This window comes from Indicator indicator, chromosome 33 (assembly GCF_027791375.1).
Source record: "Indicator indicator isolate 239-I01 chromosome 33, UM_Iind_1.1, whole genome shotgun sequence".
Lineage (NCBI taxonomy): Eukaryota > Metazoa > Chordata > Aves > Piciformes > Indicatoridae > Indicator > Indicator indicator.
Window position 1 is genome coordinate 4,591,172 of NC_072042.1, and position 27,952 is coordinate 4,619,123.

The 27,952-nt window shown below is 50.6% G+C and overlaps 1 protein-coding gene across 1 annotated transcript in view; it reads left to right on the top strand.

The window, feature by feature from the left end:
• Nucleotides 1–27,952, top strand: part of CSMD2 (CUB and Sushi multiple domains 2) — a 352,515-nt gene that overhangs the window by 243,109 nt on the left and 81,454 nt on the right. The window contains exons 20-29 of the mRNA XM_054395468.1: nt 3,273–3,488; nt 7,271–7,459; nt 8,934–9,103; nt 12,255–12,411; nt 12,764–12,955; nt 15,412–15,538; nt 19,577–19,779; nt 21,683–21,874; nt 23,979–24,117; nt 24,796–24,983. Coding sequence (XP_054251443.1) covers nt 3,273–3,488; nt 7,271–7,459; nt 8,934–9,103; nt 12,255–12,411; nt 12,764–12,955; nt 15,412–15,538; nt 19,577–19,779; nt 21,683–21,874; nt 23,979–24,117; nt 24,796–24,983 — 1,773 coding nt within the window. The remainder of the gene's footprint in view (nt 1–3,272; nt 3,489–7,270; nt 7,460–8,933; nt 9,104–12,254; nt 12,412–12,763; nt 12,956–15,411; nt 15,539–19,576; nt 19,780–21,682; nt 21,875–23,978; nt 24,118–24,795; nt 24,984–27,952) is intronic.

Consider the following 27,952-nt stretch of genomic DNA (forward strand, 5'->3'; position numbering starts at 1 on the left):
ACCTGAACAGGAGGAGGAACTTTTTCAGTTTGTGTCTTCTGGAGCCCTGGAGCAGGCTGCCCAGAGAGGTTGTGGAGTCTCCTTCTCTGCAGAGATTCCAAACCCACCTGGGCACTGTCATCCTGGGCAAGCTGCTGTGGATAACCCTTGAGGAGTACTGGGGGGAAAATCCCTCCCCCCACAAAAGGCTTTTTTAGACACTGTGGGTTAAGGAGCCCTGGGAAACAGATGAAGGACATCTGAAACTGTAGCCTGGAATTGTGCCAGGGGAGGTTTAGGCTGGAGATTAGGAGCAAAGGTGGTCAGGGACTGGAAGGTTGGAGATTAGGAACAGATTCTTCACTGCAAGAGTGGTCAGGGATTGGAACAGGCTGCCCAGGGAGGTGGTGGAGTCCCCATCCCTGGAGGTGTTCAAGAAACCTGTGGCCATGGCACTTGGGGCCGTGGTGGTGTTGAGTTGAAGGCTGGACTCAATGATCTCAGAGAGCTTTGCCAACCCAAACAATTCTCTGATTCTATGACCCTGTAAGCCCTGCTTCTTCCCAATCCTGTGCCATGGAAAGAGCTTTGTGCTGGTATCAAGCCTGGCTGACCTTCACTGTTGGAAGGAAACCTTCAAAACAGACATTGGTTAGGCAGAGGGATCAATGGAATATTCAGAGTTATAATTTGATGCTGCCAAAAACCTGCTGGGATGGATATTAAATCTCATGCTCCAGAGCTTTAATCAGCCCCTAGGTTGGTCTCATCCTGATCTCCAGAAACTAACAGGGAGCGAGGAAGAGATTATTCCTCTCATCCTTATTTACAGCTTTCCTTGCTCTTGGAAGCAGCTTTGGCAGCAAGAAAGCTGCAGAGCAGGACAGCCCTTGGGGTCCCCCCAGGCTGGCAGCCTCCACCTTGTTGTCTGCTGGCTCCAGTGAAGTATCTTGGTGGTGCCAGTGGGCACTGGTGATGCAGGTGAGGGGGTGGGGATCCAAGTGTGCCTAAGGATGCCCAGGTGCCAGCACTTTGTGCCAGCGTGGGGGACTCTGCTCCTCTGCAAGGAGCTCTGTGGAGTTCACAGCATTGCAGTAATCAGAGGCTGGAAGGGACCTCAAGAGGTCATCAGGTCCAACCCCCCTGCCAGAGCAGCATCACTTAGGGTAATCCACACAGGAATGCATCCAGGTGGGGTTGGAAAGTCTCCAGAGAAGGAGACTCCACAACCCCCCTGGGCAGCCTGTTCCAGGGCTCTGTCACCCTCACTGTCAAGAAGTTTCTCCTCCTGTTGAGCTGAAATCTTCTCTGTTCAAGTTTGAACCCATTGTTCCTTGTCCTATCACTGTGAGCCTGGTCCCCTCCTCCTGACCCCCACCCCTCAGCTATTGATAGGCATTGATCAGATCCCCTTTCAGTCTTCTCCTCTCCAGACTAAACAGCCCCAGGGCTCTCAGTCTCTCTTCCAGTCCCCTAACCATCCTCTGGAGTTCAGCAGGGTCATGAGGAGTGTGAGCAGGGCTGGGAGCTTGCCCTTCGGTGCTGAGATCTTTGGGAAGCCCTAAAACTGCAGAGAAGCTCCCTGGGTTTTCTTTTCCCTTTTTCTCATTGCCAGGCATCTCTTCAGCTTGCTAGCAGCCTGTGATGGGAATGTGACAGCCTTGCTGAGATAAGATCCTGCCTTGCTTAGCTCTCTGAAAGCTGTCAGTGCCACTTTTTGGTGGTGGTTTTCTTTTTCTTTTTTTTTTTTCTTTTTTTTTTCCAGAGCTGGAATTATTTATTTTTTCCCTAGAGACTAAGAGTTTCTACTCAAGGGGTTGAATTCCAGCATGAAAAAAAAAAAAAAATCACCTAGCTGGAGGCTTCTGCAAAAAGCCTGAAGTACTTACTGTTTGGTGTCTGGGAGGTGTGAAAGAGGCTTTAAGGAATCCATTACTCCTCCCTTGTTCATTTACAAGTGCAGCAAGGTCAGAGCCTGCTCCATGAAATGCTTCAAATTGTTGAAATTGGATTTGGAAGAAGAGACAAAATAGTTTCCTTCTGTTTGCCTCTTCCTGCTGGAGCTGGAGCTGTGCTGGGAGTTTATTTTTGGCAGTATGATGTGGAAGAGAAGTGGAGGATTCTCTTGGCTTTTAAGAGCTGAGATGGGCTGGCAAGACCTGGGCTAAACCCCCCCCCCCCGGCTCTGCCTGCCTTGCTCAGATCTGCACTGACTGCATGGGGGCTTCCCACCATGCACCTTGGAGGTGACAGCAGGTCCTGGGAGAGGGTCTTGAGGGGATGGCAGGTCCTGGGGGTGGGTCCTGAGGGTACATCAGGTCCTGGGGATGGGTCCTGAGGGCATAGCAGGTCCTGGGAGTGGGTCTTGAGGGAATGGCAGGTCCTGGGGGTGGGTTCTGAGGGCATAGCAGGTCCTGGGGGTAGGTCCTGAGGGCATAGCAGGTCCTGGGGGTGGCTTCTGAGGGCATAGCAGGTCCTGGGGATGGGTCCTGAGGGCATAGCAGGTCCTGGGGATGGGTCCTGAGGGCATAGCAGGTCCTGGGGATAGGTCCTGAGGGCATAGCAGGTCCTGGGGATGGGTCCTGAGGGCATAGCAGGTCCTGGGGATGGGTCCTGAGGGCATAGCAGGTCCTGGGGGTAGGTCCTGAGGGGACAGCAGGTCCTGGGGGTAGGTCCTGAGAGGACAGCAGGTCCTGGGGGTGGGTCTTGAGGGGATGGCAGGTCCTGGGGGTGGGTCTTGAGGGGATGGCAGGTCCTGGGGGTGGGTCTTGAGGGGACAGCAGGTCCTGGGAATGGGTCTTGAGGGGATAGCAGGTCCTGGGAATGGGTCTTGAGGGGATAGCAGGTCCTGGGGGTGGGTCTCAACAGTGCAACAGATCCTGGAATTGGCTTCTGAGGAGGAACGTTTATATTGAGGGTGGCAGAACACTGGAACAGGCTTCCCGGAGAGGTGGTGGAGTCTTCATCCCTGGAGGTGCCCAAGGAGCATGTGGCCATGGCACACTGGGGCATGGCTTAGTGGCCGTGGTGGGGTTGGGCTGAGGGTTGGACTCAATGAATCCTGGAAGACTTCTCCAGCCATGTGTGTGGTTGTGTGATTCCCTCATTCCTGTGGCTGGATGTGTCTGGGGGTTGCAGCCTGCCTTTCCCTCTCAGCTGGGCTGCTGTTCCTGGGAAGCAGAGCTGGTACTGGGGGCAGCTCTGGCAGAGGAGAGGAGCCTGTGGCTGTGGGACAGAGCAGTGCTGCATCAACGCTGCTGGCTGAAGCCATCTCTCTTTTCCCTCCCCTGCAGGGGTGTTCTTCACCTTCCATACCTTCCACCTGGAGAATGGCCATGACTACCTGCTCATCACAGAGAACAGCAGCTTTGCTCAGCCCCTCAAGCAGCTGACAGGCTCCAGGCTCCCTGCCCCGCTCAGTGCAGGGCTCTTTGGCAACTTCTCTGCCCAAATTCGCTTCATCTCAGACTTCTCCATGTCCTATGAGGGCTTCAACATCACCTTCTCAGGTAAGAACAGGGCTGGGCAGAGGCTTTCTTCTTTCTCTGCCCATCTTGGGAGCAGGTTTCTGTTGATGGAGTCATTCCTGGTCTGGGTCGCTGAGGGTGACCTCTGAGGGTGACCTCTGAGGGTGACCTCTGGTGGTCTCTCCTCTTGTCACCCCAGGAAATTATTGTGGCATCAAACCACACTATGGCCCCTGAAGTCTTCTCCTCGTGGTCCCCCTTATCTGGTACCAGGTGTGGCAATTTTTGTCTGCCTTCAGCCCCAGCAGGTGCCTGGATTGAACCCCCTGGGATGAAATCCCTCTGCAGTCAGCTTTGCTCTTTCTGCCTCCTCCCCTGATCATCTTTTCTCCTCCGTTCATGGACAGAGTTTCACCTTCCTGGGCTCTGCTATCCCTCTTTCCCCCAGCTGCCTTCCTTCTCTCTTCATCAGAGGAGAAGCTGTGCAGTGGCTGCAGCATTTCCAGCATGGGAAGCTGGGACAGATGGGATCTCTTGGAAGAGGGCTCTGAGCAATCTGGACTTGTTGGATGAGGAGCAAGGCAGAGCTGGTCACTCCCCATTGTCCATCTGGTCTCTCTTTTTTGTTTCCTTTGGTTTGTTGCTCCACTTGGATGCTCACCCAATGTCTCTGCAGCTGGCATCAGCCTCTCCTAGGTGCAACACAGCCCTCATGTAGCCCACCCCAAGTTTCCATGGCATTGCTGAGGAACTGGGAACTGTTTTTTCCCTTGCTGGGCTGGCTCTAGTTGACCTGCTCTAACAGCAGAGGAAACCAGACCTCCTGGAACTCAGAGGGCATCCAGGGATGCAGGATTTTGCTGACAGCAGCAACATTCTCACCCTGATGTGCTGGTGAAGATCTAGCTGTGCAAGACAGCTTCTACTCTAAGAACCTAGGGTGAGAGGGAGTGGGCTGGAGCTGGAAGAGGGGAGGTTGAGACAGAAGATGAGGAAGAAATTCTTTAGAGTGAGGGTGGGGAGACACTGGAACAGGTTGCCCAGGGAGGTCATGGATGGCCCCTCCATGGAGGTGTTCAAAGCCAGGCTGGATGAGACTCTGAGCAACCTAGGCTGGTGAGAGGTGTCCCTGCCCATGGCAGAAGGGTTGGAACTGGCTGATCTTGAAGGTCCCTTCCAGCCCAACCCATTCTCTGCTTCTTCTCACACAGCAAAACCCCAGCAGATGTGAACTGCTGCTGCTTTCCTCTCTGCTGCAGCCACCAAAGCAACAACCCTCACCAAAAATACCAAACTGACACACTGGAAGGACCAAAAGATCTTTAATGTCCCTTCCATAAACCTATGAAGCTATGACCCTCCAGTAAACCAGTTCAGACCTGTGCTTACTGAACCAAGCCACTTCTGCTACTGGGTTGTGCAAAGAGTTGGTTTCTCCCAAGGAAATTCTGGAAGCTCAGAGGTTGTCAGTGAACAGCAGCTTGTGCTTGGTGCTCTTTCTTGGAGAGAGAGGAGAGACCCCAGCAAGGCAGGTTAGCCTGGGCAGAGCACATCCTCCCCCTAGGAAACAGCTGGTGTCTGTGGGTGATCTCTGGTTGAAGTGTGCAAGGTGTGCAACTGTGTCCACATCCAACAATCCCTCTGGAAGTGTTTGCTTGGCCACACACCTCAGCCAACCTCCTCTTCCCTGCCTGAGTGCCCTCAGAAGCCATTCTGTGAAGCAATCAGTCACTGGGCAGCAGTTTATTGCACTGCTGCTGCCTTTTTCTGGCTCCTTTAGTCTTGAGGGCAACAGCTGCAGTTCCCACCTGCTGCTGTGGGAGAGGAATGTTCATTTTTGTTGTGGAGCTGGGGCTGGTGTGCTTGGCTGCCTTGGAGGGACAGAGCTGTTGCCATAGATGCAGATCAAAACCTGCTGCAGGGAGAGCAGTGGTTTCCCACACCTTAGTTCTGAAGTCAGGGATTCGCAGAGGATCCTCTCTGGAAGCTCATCAGAAAGTTTCCAATTAATTTTCCTTTTAATTGGGGGAGGGAGAGGAGGGAAAGGGCTTTTTTCTTTTTTTTTTTTTTTTTTTTTTTGTCTTTAAAAAGATTGCCTCTAGTGATATCTATCGTTTGAATGGTCTTTGGAGACATTTCTTTTCCTCTCTTGGCTAAAGGGAGGCAATTGTATTTTAGGCTTCCTTTGGGTCGATATGGACGTGGAGTCATAGCATGGCAGGGGTTGGAAGGGACCTCTGGAGCTCATCCAGTCCAGCCCCCCCTGCTCCAGCAGGGCATCCACAGCAGCTTGCCCAGGATCACAATGCCCAGGGAGGGGTTTGAAAGCTCTCCAGAGAAGGAGACTCCACAACCTCTCTGGGCAGCCTGCTCCAGGGCTCCAGCACCCTCACACCAAAGAAGTTTCTCCTGTTCAAACCTCCTGGGTTCCAGTTTGTGGCCCATGCCCTGTCACTGAGCACCACTGAGAAGAGCCCAGCCCCAGCCTCTTGCCCCCCACCTTTTATCTCTTGCTGAGCATTGCTCAGATCCCCTCTGGGGCTGCTCTTCCCCCAGGGCTCTCAGCCTTTCCTCCTCACAGAGATGCTCCAAGCCCCTCAGCATCTTCACAGCCCTCCCTTGGACTCTTTCCAGCAGCTCCCTGTCCCTCTTGCACTGGTTTGCAGAACACAATTTGTCTTCCTCAGGTCTGTTATTTTTCAGCAAATAACCCACCACAGAGATTTCCTTCATCATGTTCTGTGGTCAGAGACAGACTTTTGGCTCTCAGCCATCCTGCTACATGACCTTTTGTTTAGCAGCAGCTTAAATGTTCTCTTCTATTCCCCAAGCAAGAAGCCTTCCTCATTCAGGGTCAGGATTAGTAATGGAGAGGCAGCAGAAATCCCACCTGGATCAATCCATCTGCAGTTGGCGAAACCAGAGGGAGAATGACAAATTTCCATTGTGTTTTGTCACACCACTGACATCACTTTCCTGCTGGTCTGACAACTGGGGCAGGAAATTAAACCCCTCTCAGTTTGAGCTGGTTTAAATCAAGGTCTTGGTGACTCATTGAGGGGTTACAAGTTGGTCTTCATGGCTCAAGCAGGACAAAGGTCTCGTGTGGATGCTTCCCTTGCAGAGCTTCACAGCAGCTGGATCATAGAATTACAGAATCACAGCATGGCAAAGGGGTTGGAACTAGATGGTCCTTGGGGTCCCTTCCAACCCTGACTGATTCTGTGATTCTCTGATTCTCTGATTCTCTGATTCTCTGATTCTCTGGTAGGGATTGGAAGGGACCTGTGGAGTGATCCAGTCCAACCTCCCCCTACCCAAGCAGCATCACCTAGGGCAGGTCACACAGGAACACCTCCAGCTGGGTCTTGGAAATCTCTAGAGAGGGAGACTCCACAACCTCTCTGGGCAGCCTGCTGCAGGGCTCCAGCAGCCTCACAATAAAGAATTTTCTCCTCACGTTGAGGTGGAACTTCCTGAGTTCCAGCTTGTGTCCATTGCCTCTTCTCTCCCAGGACACCACTGAGCAGAGCCTGGCCCCTTCTTGCCCCCCACCCTGCAGCTATTTCTAACCATTGATCACATCTCCTTTCAGTCTGCTCCTCTCCAGGCTAAACCACCCCAGGTCTCTCAACCTTTTTTTTTCCCCCCTCAGATGTTCCAATCCCTTCACCACCCTCCCCACCCCTCAAAACTCAGAGCTCCATCCTCACCTTCAGGGCTTCCCAGACCCTCCCTGGGGACTACAAGTCACCGCTCTGCCATTCCATAATCATCTCTTGGATGCGTTTGGGGTTTTTTGGGGTTGTTTCTTTTCCTTGTAGAATACGACTTGGAGCCCTGTGACGAGCCAGAGGTGCCAGCCTACAGCATCAGGAAGGGGCTGCAGTTTGGGGTGGGGGATGTCCTCACCTTCTCCTGCTTCCCTGGGTACCGGCTGGAGGGCGCTTCCCGCATCACCTGCCTCGGGGGGAGACGGCGAGTGTGGAGTTCGCCTCTGCCAAGGTGTGTTGGTAGGTGGTCATGTGCTTTCATTTTGCTTGGTTGGTTACACTGTGATGGACTGATTTGGGGGGGACAGGCATGGGTGGCATTTCCCCTCCCCCCCCCCCCCCCCCAGGATGGTTGGTGCAGGGCTGGGGGAGAAGGGAACTGGAAGGAGGTTGCGACGCTGCGGCTGTGTGCGGGGACAGGAGGGATGGGCAGGAGGGCTCATTCCCTCGTTCCCTCATTCCCAGGCTGGGTTGTTGGATGGACAGCAGGAGGTTTGTCTGCTTAAGTAGAGGTTTAGGAGGAGTTTTGGGTGTATATATGTGGGGGGCATGTGTATATGTATGGAGGAGACCTGCTGGAGTGAGTCCAGAGCGGGGCCATGGAAATGGTCAGGGGGCTGAGCACCTCTGCTATAAGCAACAGGCTGAGGGGGCTGGGGGTGCTCAGCCTGGAGAAGAGAAGGCTCCAGGGAGACTTAATAGCAGCCTGCCAGTACCTGAAGGAGGCTACAAGAAGGCTGCAGAGGGATTGTTCCCAAAGGCCTGCAGGGACAGGATGAGAGGCAATAGTTTGAAATGAGAGCAGAGCAGATTGAGATTGGATGTGAGGAACAAGTCCTGCACCATGAGGGTGGTGGAACACTGCAGCAGGTTGCCCAGGGAGGGAGGTAGTTGAGGCCCCATCCCTGGAGATCTTCAAGGTCAGGCTCAACAAGGCTCTGAGCAACCTGCTCTAGTGGAGGATGTCCCTGCTGACTACAGAGGGGTTGGACTGGGTGAGCTTTGGAGGTCCCTTCCAACCCAACCCATTCTGTGATTCTATCTAATGATTATTTTTTAGCCTTCCTTCTGGCTCCTGAAGGAGGCATAGGACAGGCTGCCCAGGGGAGCCGTGGAGTCACCATCCCTGGAGGTGTTCAGAAGATCTGTAGATGTGGTGCTGAGGGACATGGTTTAGTGGGCATGATGGGGTTGGGTGGATGATCTTCGAGGGCTTTGCCAACCTTGGTGATTCTAGGAATCAGTAGGCACACAAACAAAGGCAATGCTCTGAGCAGCTTCCCAGGTGGTTTTCCAGGGGACTCCTAGGGTCAAAGAACTGTTTGGACTGGCAAAAGGAAGCCACAGTGTCCACTCAGTGGTGATGTCTGAGGACCAAGTTGAAAGCTTTGTTTCGAGTTCCAGGGGATGCCTTTCTGAGCTGGGTGCCAAGGTGGCATTTGGTCACTGCAGTGCTGTCACTCAGTTCCCCTGCCCATGCAAGGAGAGGGTTTTAATCTCTCTTGTGAGGCACCTGAGGTTTCATGGTGACAGCAGTGCTGCTGAGGGCTGCTTGGTTCACTGGCTGCACTTGGACATAGGGTCCATGGATGTGTTAGCAGATGGGTGCAGGAAGGAGTGAGCACCTGTGGCTGTTTGGAGGACTCACCTGCATGTGCTGAGTGGCTGGAGTCCACCTGAGGTGCTTAAAACCTGCTCTTGTGTCTTCACACAGCTGAATGTGGTTCATCTGTAACTGGAACCCAAGGTGTTCTGCTGTCCCCCAACTATCCAATCAACTACAACAACAACCATGAGTGCATCTACTCCATCCAGACCCAGCCAGGAAAAGGGATCCAGCTGAAAGCCAGGACCTTTGAACTGGAGGCAGGAGATGTTCTGAAGGTAATTCTTCTGCCTCTAGCAACAAAACCCTGCCATGCTGCTGAAGAGAGCAGGACCTCAGAGGGAAGTGATGACCTAAAGTGTTGATGAAGTTAGCTGAGACTAACCTCTGGGAAATGCCACCCAGACCCCTCCAGTGCCAGCAGCTGCCAAGGGTTAGGGTTGTGCTGGCCACCAGGTGAATGGCCAAGGACATCAGTGTCATGCCTAATCTCTGCAAGAGATTCATACTGGGGCTACTGCTGCCCAACTATCTCTGCTGTGTCCTTAAGTGATCATTGTGGCACTTCTGAGACAGCAGCAAAATTCCCACGAGCCAGACTGAGCTTCAAGCAGGGCAGGAGGGCTTCAGCTTTGTCTGTGACAGCAGGACACTAAGGTGGGACCTCTGTGAAGTGATACCTTCTAGCCCAGGGCCATGGTGTGAGCAGTCTGTGTCACCTCTCAGCCTCAGTGTGCTGTGCTAGTTGGTGGAACCAGCACCTCTGAACTTCACCAGCCCCTAGCAGAGCCTGGCAGCAGCACCAAGGCAGGAGTGGATGTCCACCAGCTTCAGCCCAGCTGGTGGCTTGAGGCTTGAGTCTGCAGGTGGGTCTGCAACCTTTAAAGATGTAAATGTCTTTGCTGGGTCACTGCTCCTCCTGCTGTGAAGTCTTCCCTGGGATCTGTTGGACTGCCAGGACTTCTTCCTTTGTGGCTAAACTTCAGCTCTTGCCTCCAGAACAGTACAGGGGAAATCAGGACCCCAAGAATGCATTGGCGTGGAAAGGACCCTCAAAGGTCATCTTGTCCAACCCTGCTGCAGTGAGCAGGGACACCTCCAGCTTGATCAGGTTGCTCAGAGCTCCATCAAATTTGACCTTGAATGTCTCCAGGGATGGGGTCTCAACCCCCTCCCTGGGCAACCTGTTCCAGCATTTCCCCACCCTCACTGTGCAGAACTTCCTCCTGATGTCCAACCTGAATCTTCCCTCATCCAGTTTCAAACCACTGCCCCTTGTCCTATCCCCACAGCCCTTTCCAAACAGCCCCTCCTCAGCCTTCCTGCAGATCCCCTTCAGATATTGAAATGCAGCTCTTAAAACAATTAGCAGAGGAGGAACCAGGAGGCTCTTGGTGCTATTTCTGAGTTTTGAAGGACCAAGGCTGATTCGTCCCCTTGATGTTTCTTTAAATGCAGAGCTCCAGCTCTTCAGCATTTTCCCCTGCTCAGATTAATCTGCATTTACAAGTTTCAGGGCTCTATCTAGGAGGAGACAAATCCAAGGCTGAGTTTCCATGAAGCAGAAAGAGATGGGGTTTGTAGGAGGTGTTAACATCAGAGGGCGGCGTGCTGCTGCGCTAAGCCAGCCAGCCCCTCTGTCCCTATGGAAGTGCCACACTGCTGAGCTGCCAGAGAGGTGTAATCCACAGCCCTCCAGCTCACAAACGTCTGGCAAAGAGAAAGAGATTTCCAGCTTAATGCAGAGGATTCCCTCATTGTGCAAAGAAATGATCTCTCAGCAGGTTTGTCAGCAGTTCCTCATCTCCTCCCCAGGAATGTCAGGAGCGATCTGCGCCAGGGAGAAGATGCTCCTCGGAGAGCTGTGTTCTAGCTAAAAGAGAGGGGGAAAACCCCCAACAAACCAAACCTATCTGTGTTTTTCTTTAGTAAGAGTGGGGTCAGGGCACATCTCAGAGGCCCTGAAGGGAGAACATTGTTGGTTTGTGCTTTGTTTGGGTTTTTCGGGGTGGTTTTTTTTTGGTTGGTGGTGGTGGTGGTGGTGGTTTTGGTTTTGTTTTGTTTTTTTTTCCCTGCAGCATCTTTGGCAAAAGAGCTTAGCTCAGAAAACGTAGCCCTGAGTACAGCCTGAGCTCAGGTGGAAGGAAGACACAGATCCTGCAGGGTGTGAATCCTGCTCCTTGGGTGAATCCTAGAATGGCTGAGGTTGGAAAGGACCTCAGAGGTCATCTCCTCCAACCCCCTGCCATGAGCAGGGACACCTCCCACTAAAGCAGGTTGCTCAAGGCCTCATCCAACCTGGTCTTGAACACCTCCAGGGAGGTGTTCAACCTCCCTGGGCAACCTGTTCCAGTGTCTCCTCACCCTCATACTGAAGAACTTCCTCAGATCCAGCCCAAACCTACTCTCCCTCTGCTTCCAACCATTCCCTCTTGTCCTACGTCTCCTTAAGTCATCCTCTTAGCCAGGATAATTTCCCTGCTTCACTGTCTGACCTTGTGGATGATTTCATCCCTGAAGGAGCAAATAAAATGGATCTTTTTTTTTTCTTTACTCTTTTCATGTCTTTTCTCTTTCCTTCTCCTTCTCCTTCTCCTTCTCCTTCTCCTTCTCCTTCTCCTTCTCCTCTTTTTCCTTTCCTTTCCTTTCCTTTCCTTTCCTTTCCTTTCCTTTCCTTTCCTTTCCTTCCTTTCCTTTCCTTTCCTTTCCTTTCCTTTCCTTTCCTTTCCTTTCCTTTCCTTTCCTTTCCTTTCCTTTCCTTTCCTTTCCTTTCCTTTCCTTTCCTTCTCCTTCTCCTTCTCCTTCTCCTTCTCCTTCTCCTTCTCCTTCTCCTTCTCCTTCTCCTTCTCCTTCTCCTTCTCCTTCTCCTTCTCCTTCTCCTTCTCCTTCTCCTTCTCCTTCTCCTTCTCCTTCTCCTTCTCCTTCTCCTTCTCCTCTTCTTTCCTTTCCTTTCCTTTCCTTTCCTTTCCTTTCCTTTCCTTTCCTTTCCTTTCCTTTCCTTTCCTTTCCTTTCCTTTCCTTTCCTTTCCTTTCCTTTTCCTTTCCTTTCCTTTCCTTTCCTTTCCTTTCCTTTCCTTTCCTTTCCTTTCCTTTCCTTTCCTTTCCTTTCCTTTCCTTTCCTTTCCTTTCCTTTCCTTTCCTTTCCTTTCCTTTCCTTTCCTCTCCTTTCCTTTCCTCTCCTTTCCTTTCCTCTCCTTTCCTTTCCTCTCCTTTCCTTTCCTCTCCTTTCCTCTCCTCTCCTTTCCTCTCCTCTCCTTTCCTCTCCTTTCCTTTCCTCTCCTTTCCTTTCCTCTCCTTTCCTTTCCTCTCCTTTCCTTTCCTCTCCTTTCTCCTTTCTCCTTTCTCTCTCTTCCCTTCGCTTTTTTTCTTTTCTTCTCTTCTCTTTTCTTTTCCTTTCTTTTCCTGGTGCATGTTTCTTGCTCCTCCCAGGTCTATGATGGCAGCAACAGCTCTGCTCGCCTGCTGGGCTCCTTCAGCCGCTCCGAGATGCTGGGCACCAGCATCAACAGCACCTCCAGCAGCATGTGGCTGGAGTTCATCACCAACAGTGAGAACACCAGCAAAGGCTTTGAGCTGCAGTTTTCCAGTAAGTGTGGTTGCTGTAGTTTGGTGTCACAGCTGCATGGCCAGGGGAAACCATCCTGGCCATCAAGACCTCGTCATCTAAAGTGAAAATAGGGTGGGGGGGAGGTGATGATGGCAGCAAACTTTTGAAGGAAGCAGTGGTGGCACAGAAGCTTTGGATCAAAGCTGAGCCAGTAGATTCCTGGGAGTGAATGTTTGAGCAAACATAAATTTTTGAACCCCTTGGCTATCAATTTGGGGGTTGTCCTCCCCAGGAAACGCTGTGAAGAAGCAAACCCCAACACGACCCTTGTGCTGCTCCCTGCTGGCTGGTGCATGTCTGCTGCAAACAGACCCTCTTTGTCCTGCTGCAGGTTTTGAGCTCATTAAATGTGAGGACCCTGGCATCCCACAGTTTGGCTACAAGGTGCACGACGAGGGACACTTTGCTGGCAGCTCTGTGTCCTTCAGCTGTGACCCTGGCTACACCCTGCGAGGCAACAGGGCCCTGGTCTGCCTGACTGGGGAGAGGAGAGCCTGGGACCAACCCCTGCCAACCTGCATAGGTGAGCCAGCTCCTGCCTTTAAAACATCCTCTGACAAGGGTTTGCTTGTGGGCATCACACCAAGCATCCTTCCTTCCCCTTTTGCTCATGCACATGCTGTTCCCTCTGATGCTGATCAGAGAATCCTAGAATCAGTCAGGGTTGGAAGGGACCACAAGGATCAGCCAGTTCCAACCCCCCTGCCATGCCCAGGGACACCTCACACTACAGCAGGCTGCCCAGAGCCTCATCCAGCCTGGCTGCAAACACCTCCAGGGATGGAGCCTCAACCACCTCCCTGGACAACCCATTCCAGGCTCTCACCACTCTCATGGGGAAGAACTTCTTCCTCACTTCCAGTCTGAATCTCCCCACTTCCAGCTTTATTCCACTCCCCCTAGTCCTATCACTCCCTGATAGCCTAAAAAGTCCCTCCCCAGCTTTCTTGTAGCCCCTTCAGATACTGGAAGGCCACAATAAAGTCACCTCAGAGCCCTCACCCCCTAATAAAGACCGTGGTAAGGATGTGTGTGTCTGCAGCCCAGCAGGCAGCTGTGTCCTGGGCTGCACCAAAAGCAGGGAGAGCAGCAGGACAGGGAGAGGATTCTCCCCCTCTACTCTGCTCTCCTGAGACCCTACTTGCAGCACTGCATCTGGTTCTGGGAACCCCAACACAAGAAGGACATGGAGCTGTTGGAGAGGCTCTAGAGAAGGCCACAAATATGAGGGTTGGAGAACCTCCCCTGTGGGGACAGGATGGGAGAGCTGGGGCTGTTCAGTCTGGAGAAGAGAAGGCTCCAGGGAGACCTCAGAGCAGCCTTCCAGTACCTGAAGGGGCTCCAGGGGGGTTGGGGAAGGACTTTTGACAAGGAATTGTAGTGAGTGGATAAGGAGCAATGGACTGAAGCTTGAGGAGTGGAGATTTAGACTGGAGATGAGAAAGAAATTCTTTCCAGTGGGGCTGGTGAGACACTGGAACAGGTTGCCCAAGGAATTTGTGGATGTCCCCTCCCTGGAGGTGTTCAAGGCCAGGTTGGATGAGGGCTTCAGCAACCTGTGCTGGTGGGAGGTGTCCCTGCCCATGGCAGGGGGCTGGAACTGGCTGATCTTTGAGATCCCTTCCAACCCAACCCATCCCCAAATTCTGTGATACCGTGCAAGGCATCTTCAGCTTGAGAGCTCTGCAGAACTTCCCCAAGCAGCTTTCCCAGGATCCATGCTGCTCAGAGCACAGATCTGAGAAGCTTTCTTGCTTCACTGCAGTGAGGCTGCTGCTTTTTCAGCCCTTGTCCTTCCACTGGAGTGTGTTAAGCAGAGTGGCACTTGCAGATAGTGACAGACATCACGGTGTGTCCGGGCTCTTGACAGTTCAAAGTCATGTTTATGGGAGAGCTACATGACATCTGATTTCACATCCTCAGATATTTTAATTCCTTCTGTCTGTTAGCTGAGTCCTGAGTTCCTTTTTTACCTCTGGTTCTCCAGAAGGACATCTTCTTGCCTGGGAAATTCTGCTGTTAAGTTTTGTGCACCTAATGAAGTGCTGCTGCTGCTTGGCAGCTTCATTAGCAGCTGATGTTCCCCAGGGGGTGGTGATGTTCTTACAGATTTAGTCCTCTGAGAGATCTCAGGAACAAACAGGTTGCTTCCCTGGTTGTGAGTGATATGTTCATAGGACTCTTAGGATTATTTTGGTTGGAAGAGACCTTAAAGGTCACCTGGATCCAACCTCCCTGCCATGGGCAGGGACACCTCCCACCAGCTCATGTTGCTCAAGGTCTCATCCAACCTGGCCTTGAACACCTCCAGGGAGGAGACATCCACAACCTCCTTGGGCAACCTGTGCCAGTGTTTCCCCACCCTCACTGTCAAGAATTTCTTCCTCATCCCCAGTCTAAATCTCCTCTCCTTAAGCTTCAACCCTTTCCCTTCCTCCTTATGTCTAACCTAAATAAACCTTTTTATGCATCTTCTTCACCTTTCCTTGCCATGGTTACTCATGAGTGGCCTTGGCTGTGTGAGCACCTGGAGACTTAGGGGATGTGAATGGATGCTCTGAAAACCTTTTCCTACTCCTCATCTCCTTTTGGGGTTCATTGAGCTGGTACCCACACATGTTGGCTTCCTCGTTTTATCACACTGCTGACCCCTTCAGCTTTTCTGCAGGCAAGAGCAGAACTGAGCTCCTTCACCCCAGGTGTGAGAGCAGGATGCTGGCAGCCTCTGCAAAGTCAGAAAGGTGGAGAGCAGCTTTGACAGCACATCAGGTGCCTGGAGAAGCTCCTCTGCTAACTCCCTCCTTTAGCTGAATTAACTGCCTGCCTTTACCTTTGTTTTGTAGGCTTTAGGGATCTCTGTAAATGGCAAGAAATTACTCCCTGTTGTGTTCATATGATGAGAGAGATTTGCTTTGTTGCCAGGTGAGGACTGAGCTGTGTTGGGAAGCTGCTCCTCACTACCCCATGTGTTTCTTCCAGCTGAGTGTGGAGGTACCATCAAAGGAGAGGCCTCAGGACGGATCCTGTCTCCTGGCTACCCAACACCCTACGACCACAATCTGAACTGTATCTGGACAATAGAGGCAGAAGCTGGCTGCACAATAGGGTGAGTTGGGCCAGTTTGTTGTAGCTCGGGTTCCTTTCCATCTACAGCTGCTTTTTCTCCACAAGCAGCTCCAAAAAAAAAATCAGATAATGCAAGGAGAGAGAGTGTCCTGGCATATTGGGAGCCCCAAGTCAAGGAACAAAGGCTGATTGATCTTCTCAACAACCTGGACAGCAGCAGCATCACTTCTCCTTTCTCTTGAGATTTCCAGCCCTGTATGACCAGCCTGGAGAGGGAGAGGCTGAGGGGAGACCTCATTACTCTCTACAACTCCCTGAAAGGAGGTTGGAGCCAGGTGGGGGTTGGTCTCTTCTCCCAAGTAGGAAGTGAAAGGGTGAGAGGAAATGGTCTCAAGTTGTGCCAGAGGAGGTTTAGGTTGGGTATGAGAAGAAACTTCTTGACTGAAAGGGTTCTCAAAGCCTGGCATAGGCTGCCCAGGGAGGTGGTGGAATCCCCATCCTTGGAGGGGTTTCAAAGAGGCAGAGATGTGCTGCTGAGGGCCATGGCTTAGCACCAGCTTTGGAAGAGTTAAAGAACGGTTGGACTCAATGATCTTAAAGGTCTTTTCCAACCAAAACCATTCTGTGATTCTATGACCTGTGCCACTATCAGCTATTGACCCATGGGAGGTGACACCAGATTGTTATTGCTACCTGTGTGGCAACCTGTTCCAGTGTCTCACCATCCTCACTGTCAAGAATTTCTTCCTAATCTCCACTCTAAATCTCCTCTCTTCCATCTTCCATCCATTCCCTCTCATCCTACTGCTACAAGCCCTTGTCAAAGGTCACAGGATCACAGGATGTCAGGGGTTGGAAGGGATTCAGAGATCATCCAGTCCAACTCCCCCTGCCAGAGCAGGAGCACGAATCAAGCTCAGGCCACAGAGGAATGCATCCAGATGGGCCTTGAAAGTCTCCAGAGAAGGAGACTCCACAACCTCTTTGGGGAGTCTGTTCCAGTGCTCTGTGACCCTCACAGTAAAGAAGTTCCTCCTTGCGCTGAGGTGGAACCTCCTGTGCTGCAGCTTACCTCCAAATCCCTTCCTGGCTTGCTTGTGTAGCCCCATTCAGGTACTGGAAGGTCTTCCACTCCATTGTGCCCTTTTACTTCTCCACCACAGCTTCCTTGCATCAGCAACCATCAGCTCTTCAGAGGAGGCTGTTAATCATAAAAGCTCTGTGAGGCTTTTAGTTGCTGCATTTAAGCTGGAGATAGAACTGGTCCAGTATTTTAATTCTGACTTAATGCAGAAATTGCCTCCATTAGCTCTGCTCACTGCCATGGTTCAGTAATGGATGGTTTCTGGTATGAGCACAGCAGAAGGAGCAGAGCAAATGCAGCTTAATTCCTGCACAGGCAAATTCCAGTTGAAGTCTCTTCTTTTTTTTTTTCCCTTCTTTTTTTCTCTTCTTTTTTTTTTCTTCTTTTTTTTTCTTCTTTTTTTTCCTTCTTTTTTTCCTTCTTTTTTTTCCTTCTTTTTTTCCTTTTTTTTCCTTCTTTTTTCCTTCTTTTTTCCTTCTTGTTTTTCCCTTATTTTTCCCTTCTTTTTTTCCCTTCTTTTTTCCCTTCTTTTTTTCCCTTCTTTTTTCCCTTCTTTTTTCCCTTCTTTTTTCCCTTCTTTTTTCCCTTCTTTTTTCCCTTCTTTTTTCCCTTCTTTTTTCCCTTCTTTTTTCCCTTCTTTTTTTCCCTTCTTTTTTCCCTTCTTTTTTTCCCTTCTTTTTTTCCCTTCTTTTTTTCCCTTCTTTTTTCCCTTCTTTTTTCCCTTCTTTTTTTCCCTTCTTTTTTTCCCTTCTTTTTTTCCCTTCTTTTTTCCCTTCTTTTTTCCCTTCTTTTTTCCCTTCTTTTTTCCCTTCTTTTTTCCCTTCTTTTTTTCCCTTCTTTTTTCCCTTCTTTTTTCCCTTCTTTTTTCCCTTCTTTTTTCCCTTCTTTTTTCCCTTCTTTTTTCCCTTCTTTTTTCCCTTCTTTTTTCCCTTCTTTTTTCCCTTCTTTTTTCCCTTCTTTTTTTCCTTCTTTTTTTCCTTCTTTTTTCCTTCTTTTTTTCCTTCTTTTTTTCCTTCTTTTTTCCCTTCTTTTTTCCCTTCTTTTTTCCCTTCTTTTTTCCCTTCTTTTTTCCCTTCTTTTTTCCCTTCTTTTTTTCCTTCTTTTTTCCTTCTTTTTTTCCTTCTTTTTTTCCTTCTTTTTTTCCTTCTTTTTTTCATTCTTTTTTTACTTCTTTTTTTCCTTCTTTTTTTCCTTCTTTTTTTCCTTCTTTTTTTCCTTCTTTTTTTCCTTCTTTTTTTCCTTCTTTTTTTCCTTCTTTTTCCCTTCTTTTTTCCCCTTCTTTTTTCCTTCTTTTTCCCTTCTTTTTTTCCCTTCTTTTTTTTCCTTCTTTTTTCCTTCTTTTTTTTCCTTCTTTTTTTTCCTTCTTTTTTCCTTCTTTTTTTTCTTCTTTTTTTCCTTCTTTTTTTCCTTCTTTTTTCCTTCTTTTTTTCCTTCTTTTTTCCATTCTTTTTTCCTTCTTTTTCTTCTTTTTCTTTCTTCTTTTTTTCCTTCTTTTCTTTCCTTCTTTTTTTCTTTCCTTTTTTCCTTCTTTTTTTTCTTCTTTTTCTTCTTTTTTTTTCTTCTTTTTTTTCCTTCTTTTCTTTCCTTCTTTTTTTTTTCCTTCTTTTTTTTCCCTTTTTTAATTTTTATTTTTTTCTCATTCTTCTGTGAAAGATTCAGAGGAACTGCAAGATTTTAATGGGACAAAGACAAAGAGGGGAGATTGAGACTGGAGATGAGGAAGAAATTCTTGACAGTGAGGGTGGGGAAACACTGGCACAGGTTGCCCAGGGAGGCTGTGGCTACCTTCTCCCTGGAGGTGTTCAAGGCCAGGCTGGATGAGACCTTGAGCAACATGGGCTTGGTGGGAGGTGTCCCTGCCCATGGCAGGGGGTTGGAGGAGATGATCTCTGAGGTTCCTTTCAACCTTTGGAGATCATCAAGTCCAACCGTCACCTCAACACCACCATTTTCCTCAAGTCTAAGCTTATTTTTGTCTCTTTGTTCAAGGTCCCTGCTGGATAAGTTTCTGATTCAGCTCTTCTGGTTTCTGTCAGATTCTGTGGGCATCATTTTGTTGCTGAGTACATTGCAGAGATTTTTATGTTATTATTACTTTTTTTTTCTACCCCTCTCCTTTTTATGGCTCCACCTGATTTATTTATGTTTGCCCTGGATAAATGGGAAAGCAGCCAAGGGAATGCTTCCTTGTTTTCCTGGTGGGCTGTCAGGAGTTTTTTAAGTGCAGTACCTGATTGTTTTATATCTCAGCCCAGTTTATTATCTCTGTCCCACTTTCCAAGTGGCCTGGCTCCAGTTACCCCATGTTAGCCTCAGGTGATGGTGTCAGATTGTCTTTCCCCCAGTGATAATAGGGCAATGAAAAGCAGAGGCAGTGAAAAGCCTTCTCTGCAGCTGGCATTTGAAGTGCAGGAGTGAAAGGGACTGAACCCTGATGGATCTCAGCTTTTAGCTGATAAATCCCTTGGGTATAGCAATTATGACAGGATATCATCCTTAGATCATCCTTGGAAGATCCCAAAGCTCTTTGCAGAGCCTGGCTTCTCCCTGTTGTCATGTAACAGAATGAGAGGAAATAGACTGAAATTGTGCCTGGGGAGGTTTAGGTTGGAGATGAGGAAAAATTTCTTTGCTGCAAGAATGGTCAGGGGTTGACACAGGCTGCCCAAGGAGGTAGTAGAGTCCCCATCCCTGGAGGGGTTCAAGGCCAGGTTGGATGAGGTCTTGAGCAACCTGGGCTAGTGGGAGGTGTCCCTGCCCATGGCAGGGGGGTTGGAACTGGATGATTTTCAAGGTCCCTTCCAACCCAAACCATTCTTTGATTCTGTTTTGTCCAAGCTGAGCTGCTGCTAGCAGGAGAAAAATCCCTGTGGGCCAAGGTAGCTTTGTTTGGTACCAATCACATTCCTAATCCTTTAAAAAAAAAAAAACAACAAAACAAAACAAGCAGCAGAGTAGTTTGTGGTCTGACTTGCAGCTCACTGTGCCACACAGGCTCCACTTCATGGTGTTCCACACCGAGGAGTTCCATGATGTGCTGAGGATCTGGGACGGCCCCGTGGAGAACGGCATCCTGCTGAAGGAGCTGAGCGGCTCCAGCCTGCCTGCTGATGTCCACAGCACGTTCAACTCTGTCATCCTTCAGTTCAACACTGACTTCTTCACAAGCAAGCAGGGCTTTGCTGTTCAGTTCTCAGGTGGGCTTGGCCTCCTCCCCTCAGCTTTGCTGCTGAGTGGTTTCAGGTCGATCTACAAAGCGCTGCTGGCGAGCAAACGATTTCGTATCGAGCACATTGCAGGAGCTGTGCAATCTTCAGCCATTTCTGCTTGGCTGCGTTTGGGTGCAGTCTGCAAACAGAGCAAAACTCTTTGTCCTTTGTCCTTGCAGTGCAGGTGAATTCTGTGCTCCACTCTGCTCACAGTCACCTTCACAGGGAGGGAGGGAGACTTGGCAGCCAGGCGGAGAGCGGTGCGTCGCGGAATACACAATAAGGAGCTAGAGATATTTTCCACAGGTCCCTTTAGAGACACCAGGATGCAGGCAGCTTCCCCCTAGGCATTCTGAGAGCACTTGGTCAGTGGTCTCTGCAAACCAAATCTCTGTTAAAAAAAAAAATAAAATCCCTCAAATTGGATCCCCTGAGAGGCAGACCACAAAGAGCTCTCCGGGCCAGGGGGATGTCACCGCTCGCAGCAGCTCTACGTGGGATGCAGCTGCAATCTGTCCTTGCCTGAGTCCTGGCTGCTGCTGCTGCTGCCTCAGACTCAGCCTTCCAACCACATTAATTTCAATTATATTGGGCTCATATATTTCAATAGCCACACAGAGGATTCCTGCATGCAGGCCCTCATTGACCAGGCCAGTAAAGCAACCAGCAGATGTCTGTTTTGGAGGTGGTAGTAAAGAGGGAGGCTGTTGGGTGAGGGATGCTATGACCTCCCTGGGACTTGAACACACCTAAGGGCTCATGTTGTCTCTGCCAAGCTTTTGCCTATAGGTTGGTGCTCAAGGTGCCTTTGCACAGCCAGGAGAGCAGGCCAGCTTTTTGAGCAGGGTTTGTGCTGTGTACAAGACCTCCTGGGAGGAGCAAGGGGTAGAAGACCTCCTGGGATAAGCAGGACAAGAGGGAGAGCTTCGTGTCACCCAGCACAGCTCTGCTGTGTCCTCTTTCTTTGCCAGGCTTGTGTCTCAGCCTGCCAGGGAGGACCAGGCTAGGCTGCTAACTTGCTTATCTTCAGTTGCACAGCAAGAGAGAGAGGGATTTCCTCTGGCTCTTTTAAGAAGAGCTTTCTCTAAACTGCCTAGGTGTAATAGACTCTCATCAACTTAGCAGGAAATAAGCTCTGCTCCACTGCCTGAGACAGGGCTGGTCTTCATTGAATGCTCCTGCTCAAAGCCTTTGTTCACAAGGTGTGACTAAGTAGTCAGACCTAAGCTCAGAAGTAGACAGTTTGGGATCTTGTGAACTTTAATGATCTATATAAGCTCACAAAACTTCTATTACTCCAGGACTTCCCACGCTGTTAAGTAGCTGTAGCGCTGACAGCCCTTCAGCTTAGGAAGCAGTGGAACTCTGCTGCCTACCCCCAGCTGGGAAGGGAGCTGAAGGGGACATCTCAGACCTCAAAGAGCTGCAGAAGGCAGACTGGGAGGGAAACTTGCCTTTCTTAAAGGTCAGGCTGGTTGCTTCACGAGGCTAAAGGCTAAATTTCTCTGCCACTCAGGGCAAGGGGGAAAGCGCGAGCGGATTAGAGGGGTCTGCAGCGTGTGCCTGACACAGAGTTGTACAAAACCACCCTGCAAGATCAGTGGATGTCTGGGCTGATTAAGTAAAGATGCACTGTGCATAATTACCTATCAAACTTGCACTCTGTGTAGAGCACTTGAACCTGTCGTTCCCCAGAGCCTTTGCCAGCTGGAGTGGCAGATGCTGGGAGCACAGCAAAAAGCCAGGTTGGGGCTTGTGTGTGTGTGGTGTGTGGCAAGGAGGGGAGGTGGAGAGGGAAGGCATTGCTTGTGGAGCTGTGTAAGGACACAGTCTAAGTACAGCCAGGATGAAATAGAAATACCTCAACTATCTCTTCCTTCACCCTTTGCAGTGTCCACTGCCACTTCCTGCAACGACCCAGGCATTCCCCAGAACGGGAGCCGGAGTGGGGACAGCAAAGAGGCTGGGGACTCCATCATCTTCCAGTGCAACCCAGGATATGCCCTGCAAGGGGAGGCCAAGATCACTTGTGTGCAGGTTGAGAACAGGTTTTTCTGGCAACCAGACCCTCCCTCCTGCACAGGTATGACCACACAGCCATCCTCCCATTGCACAGCTTCCCTGCCCTGTTCCCTTGCAAGGCTTCCGAGTCTGGTGGGGGTCAGTCTGAAGAGCTCTGTGAGCAGGTGTGTGTGGCTCAGGTTGCTGTCTCAGAGAACTCCTCACAGAATCATGGAATTCTTTTGGTTGGCAGAGCCCTCTAAGGCCATCCAGTCCAACCCTCAACCCAACCCCACCATGGCCACTAAACCATGTCCCAAAGTGCCATGGCCACAGGTTTCTTGAACCCCTCCAGGGATGGAGACTCCAGCACCTCCCTGGGCAGCCTGTTCCAATCCCTGACCACTCTTGCAGCAATGTTTCCTAATCTCCAATCTAAACCTCCCCTGGCACAATTTCAGGCCATTTCCTCTCATTCTATCACTTGGTACTAGGCAGAACAGACTGAGCCCCACCTAAGGTTTATCCCCAGAGTGTTTGGGACAATGAGAATTGAGCTCCTGCTGGAAGCTCACAGGTCGTGCAGCAGCATAGGTGATGATATTTAACCTGACAAGTCAAAATGAAAGAGGCTTCTTTAAACCTCAGGTTGGTAGAGAGGATTGGGGTCATGGTGAAGAGTTTCTGCACGAGGAGACAGCAAAATCTGTCACAGCCAGAACCCTCTGACATTTTCTTTGAGCTCCTAAAGTCCTAAAAGAAGCTTAGAGAAGTGATTCCTTTTATTATGCCCAGAAAAAAAAATAAATCACAGGATGACAGAATGGTAGGGGTTGGGAGGAGCCTTTAGAGATCATCCAGTCCAACACCCCTGCCAGGGCAGGATCACCCAGGACAGGTCACACAGGAATGCATCCAGGTGGGTCTATGAAAGTCTCCAGAGAAGGAGACTCCACAACCTCTCTGGGCAGCCTGCTCCAGGACTCCAGCACCCTCACACCAAGTTTCTCCTCATATTGAGGTAGCAACCTGGGCTACTGGGAGGTGTCCCTGCCCATGGCAGGGGTTTGAAACTGGATGATCTTTAAGGTCCCATCCAACCCAAATAATTCTATGAATCTATGATGTGCTGTGGCACCTTTTCAGCCTGACAGAGACAGTCCTTTCAGTCTTCCCAGGGCTGTCATGAAGCTTAACCAAATCCTGCTGTTGCCCATTTCATGCTCCCAGGGAGTTTTCTTTCACACCAGCAGCTGAGCTCTCAGCCCTTTCAGCGAGGTGCAGCTGATGCCTTCATCTGGATGTGAGATGAATTCCCCTGGGTGCCTCTCAGATTTGACTTGGAGATGTTGTGTTGGGTCCTTTCTTTTTGGGGTTTGGGGTTTTTTTGTTTGTTTTTTTGTGTTTTTGTTGTTTTTTTTTTTTTTGAGCAGAAGCCTGGCAGGTTTGTTTTAGGGAGTCATAAGCTCTGTGGAAAAGCTGAGAGCAGTGTCTTGCCCCTTCCCTCTCTTCAGTCACAAAGGATTTGGAGGAATACTGAGTGGCCAAGCAGGAGCAGTGTTATAGTGATTGGAAGAAGCTGCCTCCTCCAAGCTGCAGTGGGAAGCAGGGCTTAATGCAGGGCTTAATGCAGGGCTTGGGGGGAGTTGTGTTATTTAGCATTTCAAATACAGCCTCACATCTTTATTGTACAACTTCTGCAGTCCCTGAACAGGCAACCTCCACTGAAGCAACCCCCAGAGGTTTTGGGCTATTTGAAGTCTGTCTCCTGACCCAGCTCCTAACAACTATGGAAGGACCAGTTCCTAGCTGAAGTCCTTTGGAGACTATGGGTGGGATTTTCAAAGAGATCAGAGGGTGTTGAGCAGTCTTCTCCCTCAGGTTTTACAAAATGAGTCCCCACACTCTGGTTTCTTTTCAATTTCCCCTTTGGTGTTAGGGGAAGAGGAAGAAGGACGTTGGAGGAAGAGAAATGATCCCAAAGGTTAAGGTAGATGGACGCAGAACAGATGCTTGTGGTTCTTCCAGGCTCTTGCCTGGTGGTCAGGTTGTCAGAGCCCCATCAGACAGCTTTGAGTCTGCCTCTCTGTCCCCTTGTCTCTCCATCTTTCTCTCTTCCTGCATCTCATCCCCTATTGAGCATCCCTCCAAGGCACAGCCTCATCCCTTTGCTTGGTTGCCTTCAGCTCCCTGTGGAGGTATCCTGACGGGGCCGGCGGGAGTCATCCTGTCCCCACAGTACCCAGAGCCCTACCCACCAGGGAAGGAGTGTGACTGGAAGCTGACAGTGTCCCCTGACTATGTCATTGCCCTGGTCTTCAACATGTACGTAGCCAAGGAGTGGTTGGGTCCCCCTGGGTGGCTGCCTGAGGGGACACGGAGGGCGAAGCAGCTCTGGGCCACTGCATGGGGGAGCTGGCTCTGAGTGTGGGTCCTGTCCTCCCTGAAGCAACTATGGAAGGGGTTTGGTTGGCAAAGCCTTTTAAGATCACCCAGTCCAACCAGTCTCTAACTCTGCCAAGCCTGGTGCTAAGCCATGGCCCTCAGCACCACATCTCTGCCTCTTTGAAACACCTCCAGGGATGGGGATTCAACCATTTCCCTGGGCAGCCTGTGCCAGTGGCTGAGAACCCATTCAAGGAAGAAATTTCTTCTAATGTCCAACTAAAAACTCCTCTGGTGCATTCTCTCCTCTCCCACTGATAGCATATTCAGCTGCAGCTCCTTTTCAGTGCACACTTGGATCTCCAGAGCATGATCTGAGAGCTGGTGCACCACAGAAAACTCTGTAGCAACCTCTGTGCTCTTGGCTGTATCACCATTCCTCTGTTCCTTATGTGTGGAATGGAGACAGAGGTGTCCTGTGCTTGGCTGAGGAGCTGGTCTGGAGCAGGAGCAATCTCTCAGCCATGTGGTCCTGAAGCCCATCAGGACCACACTCAGTCGATCTCCGGTTCTGTACCATGCTCATATACTTCAAGCCCTTCTCCTTTGGTTTCACAGCTTCAGTTTGGAGCCTGGCTATGATTTCCTTCATATCTATGATGGACCTGATTCACTCAGCCCCCTGATTGGAAGCTTTTATGGTTCCCAGCTGCCAGAGAGGATAGAGAGCAGCAGCAACAGCCTCTTCCTCGCCTTCCGGAGCGACGCCTCGGTCAGCAACACTGGATTTGTGATTGACTACACAGGTAAGAGCTGCCCAGGGCTGCCCCTGGCCCAGCCAACACCTGGGGGTTTGCCTGCCCTTCATCTCAGCTTAAACCACCAAGCTGACCCAGACAGGAGAAGCTCCAGACCCTGTGGAAACCTCTCGTCTTGTTTCGCTGCCAAAGAGGAACAATCCTCTGCAGCAGGACCTCCACTGCCTCCCTGAGGAACCTGTTCCACTACCCTTCTTCCTGATGTCCAACCCAAATCTCCCCTGCTCCAGTTTCAATCCATTCCCCTCTTCCTGTCACCACAAGCCCCTCCCCAGCTTTCTCGTAGGCTCCCTTCTGGTACAGGAAGGCTGCTCTAAGGTCCCTGCAGAGTCTTCTCTTCTCCAGGCTGAACAGCCCCAAGTCTCTCAGCCTGTCTTTGTAGGAGAGGTGCTCTGATCATCTTTGTGACCTCCTCTGGACCCTCTCCAGCAGGTCCATGTCCTCCTTCTGTTCAGCTGGACACAGCACTGCAGGTGAGGTCTCAGCAGAGCAGAGCAGAGGGGCCAGAATCACCTCTCTCCATCTGCTGTCCACTCTGCTTTTGATGCCCTACATCACTTGTGAGGGAAATACTGTGAGTTACCAGGGCTTTGTAGTCCTCTTCTGGTGATGGTTTGGGGGGGGATGAAAACAAAGCCCAGCTGCCATCTGTCATTTGCTCCTTGGAACAGTCCTGGGACTGGGACTGCATTGCTAGCCTGGAGCTGCAGCGTGTGGGGTGAATTTCAAACAGCCTCAGCACTTGGTTTGATGTTGTTTCAGGGGCAATGGCTCTTCAAGAGAAAGTTGTCCTCTGAGGCCAGGAGAAATGGAGAAAACAAAGAGAGGAAAACAAATCTGCCTTTTATTATGCCTTTTTATTTTGGGTAGAGCCTGCCAGTGAGAGGGAAGTGGGAGTGGAGCAACCCCATCCAAAGGGGTTGGAGGGCAGGTCTTCAGCCAGGCAATTTCCCAGTTTAGCCACACAGATTCCCCTCCCCCAGCAGGATTTCTGAGAGGGGAACACAAATCTTTTGCTCTGCACCAGTGATGTGCTGGCAGCTCTGCAGCAGTGACAAATCAAACCAAGGTATCCAACAGAAGCAAAGAATAGGTTGGGTTGGAAGAGACCTTTCAAGATCACCCAGTCCAGTCCCCCTGCAGTCAGCAGGAACCAAAGAATGGGTTGGGTTGGAAGGGATCTTTCAGGATCACCCAGTCCAGCCCCCCTGCAGTCAGCAGGGACATTTGCAACCAGAGCCCCAAAAACACCAACCAGGAATGGTTCCAGGGATGGACTCAAGGATTTTAAAGGTCTCTTGGGGCATCTCCCAGCTCTCTGAGCAACCTGGGCCAGGTTCTCACCACCCTCAGTGTAAAACATAACTCTGGTTGGTGTAGCTGGGATGAGTTGGAGCATGCTGGGATGAGTTGGAGCATGCTGGGATGAGTTGGAGTATGCTGGGCTCCTGGCAAGCAGCCTGGGATGCCAAGGCTACACCTGGGCTTGGAGATCCTGATGAAATTTGTCCTCTCTTCAGTATCTGATGACTGTTGGGGAAGTGTGGCTTCTAGACAATTTCTCTTGGGGTTTCTTTAAGGCTTAGCTCTTAATAAAGAGCCTCTGTGTCTGTGTGTGTGTGTGTGTGTGTTCACAAATGTGGAGCTCATGATGGACTTTGTGGACCACAACTCCCTGGCAAAGCTTTTGTCAAGTGTGGAGATGAAAGCCTGACCTCTGGGCTGGGAGCTGATGCAGGCTTTTGAGTTTTCCTTGGGAAAGGAGAGGGGAAGCAGAGAAATCTCTGCTTTGTGTGAGCTAATGAGCCAGTTCTCATGGTGGTTTTGTCTTGACTCTTCTAAACATTTGGCAGCCTGCAGCCGTGTTAATTGGGACATCAGGGTAAAGTCCTCCATCTCTGAAGTGCCTGAGTGAAAACAAAACCTTCATTCTGAATGGGCAAGCTGTGCTCTGCTCACTTCACAGCCCAATAAATCAAGCTGTGGCTTTCCCACATCCCTCCATGAGCCTTTTGCAGTCACCACACAACCAAGATTCTTGCTTAAAGTTGAGCTCCTGCCTCCCTCTGTAGCCTGCTGCTGAGGAGCTTTGGGGCAGTTTCATCTGCAGAGGAGCATTCAGCTGGGGAAATGTGCAGGACTGGTGTGTTAGGATGCATCTTCTTCAGAGGTTGGTGGTCACCCTGAAGGCACAGACCCTCCTGGGAGGAGAAATGGTCAAGAATGGGTCAAAACTAACAAAAGCAGCAGGGCTGTTGCTCAGCAATCAGCCAGCAGCTTTTTGTTTCAGCCCTCCACAGAGTGACTGGAGCCCTGAATGTCGTGGGGTTTTCAAAGCAAGAGCAGAGGCTGAGATCAAGCACATGGCTGAGACATCTGACAGCCATGTGGGAGGCTGACTGACAGGCTGAAGCCACATCAACTTGTGAGATGAAAGGCAGGGAGACTGTTCAAAACAACAAGAGAAGCAGAAAGTGGTCAGGGGGAAGCTGCTGGGTGCAGCTTTCTCTCTGTGGAAGCATCCAAAGGGCAGCATTAGCAATTCAGAGGAGTGAAGGCTGGTGGGGTGGAAGAGGGGTTTGGAGCAGCAGAGGAAGCATTGACACCTGCAAATGGCTGGTGTGTGACAGTGGACCCTGGGCCATGCAACCACATCTTCAATGCTCTCTGGCTGACTGCTGCCCAGCAGCAATCTGTCAGCTCTGTAGGCTGTGCTGAGCAATCTGTGGCAGGAATTCTGTCCAGCGAGGGTGGGGAGATGCTGGCACAGGTTGCCCAGGGAGGTTTGTGGATGCTCTCTCCCTGGAGGTGTTCAAGGCCAGGCTGGATGAGGCTTTGAGCAAGCTGGGCTGGTGGGAGGTGTCCCTGCCCATGGCAGGGGGGCTGGAACTGGATGAACTTTTAAAGTCCCTTCCTTCCCAACCCATCCTATGAATCTCTCATCCTGTGGTGGTCTG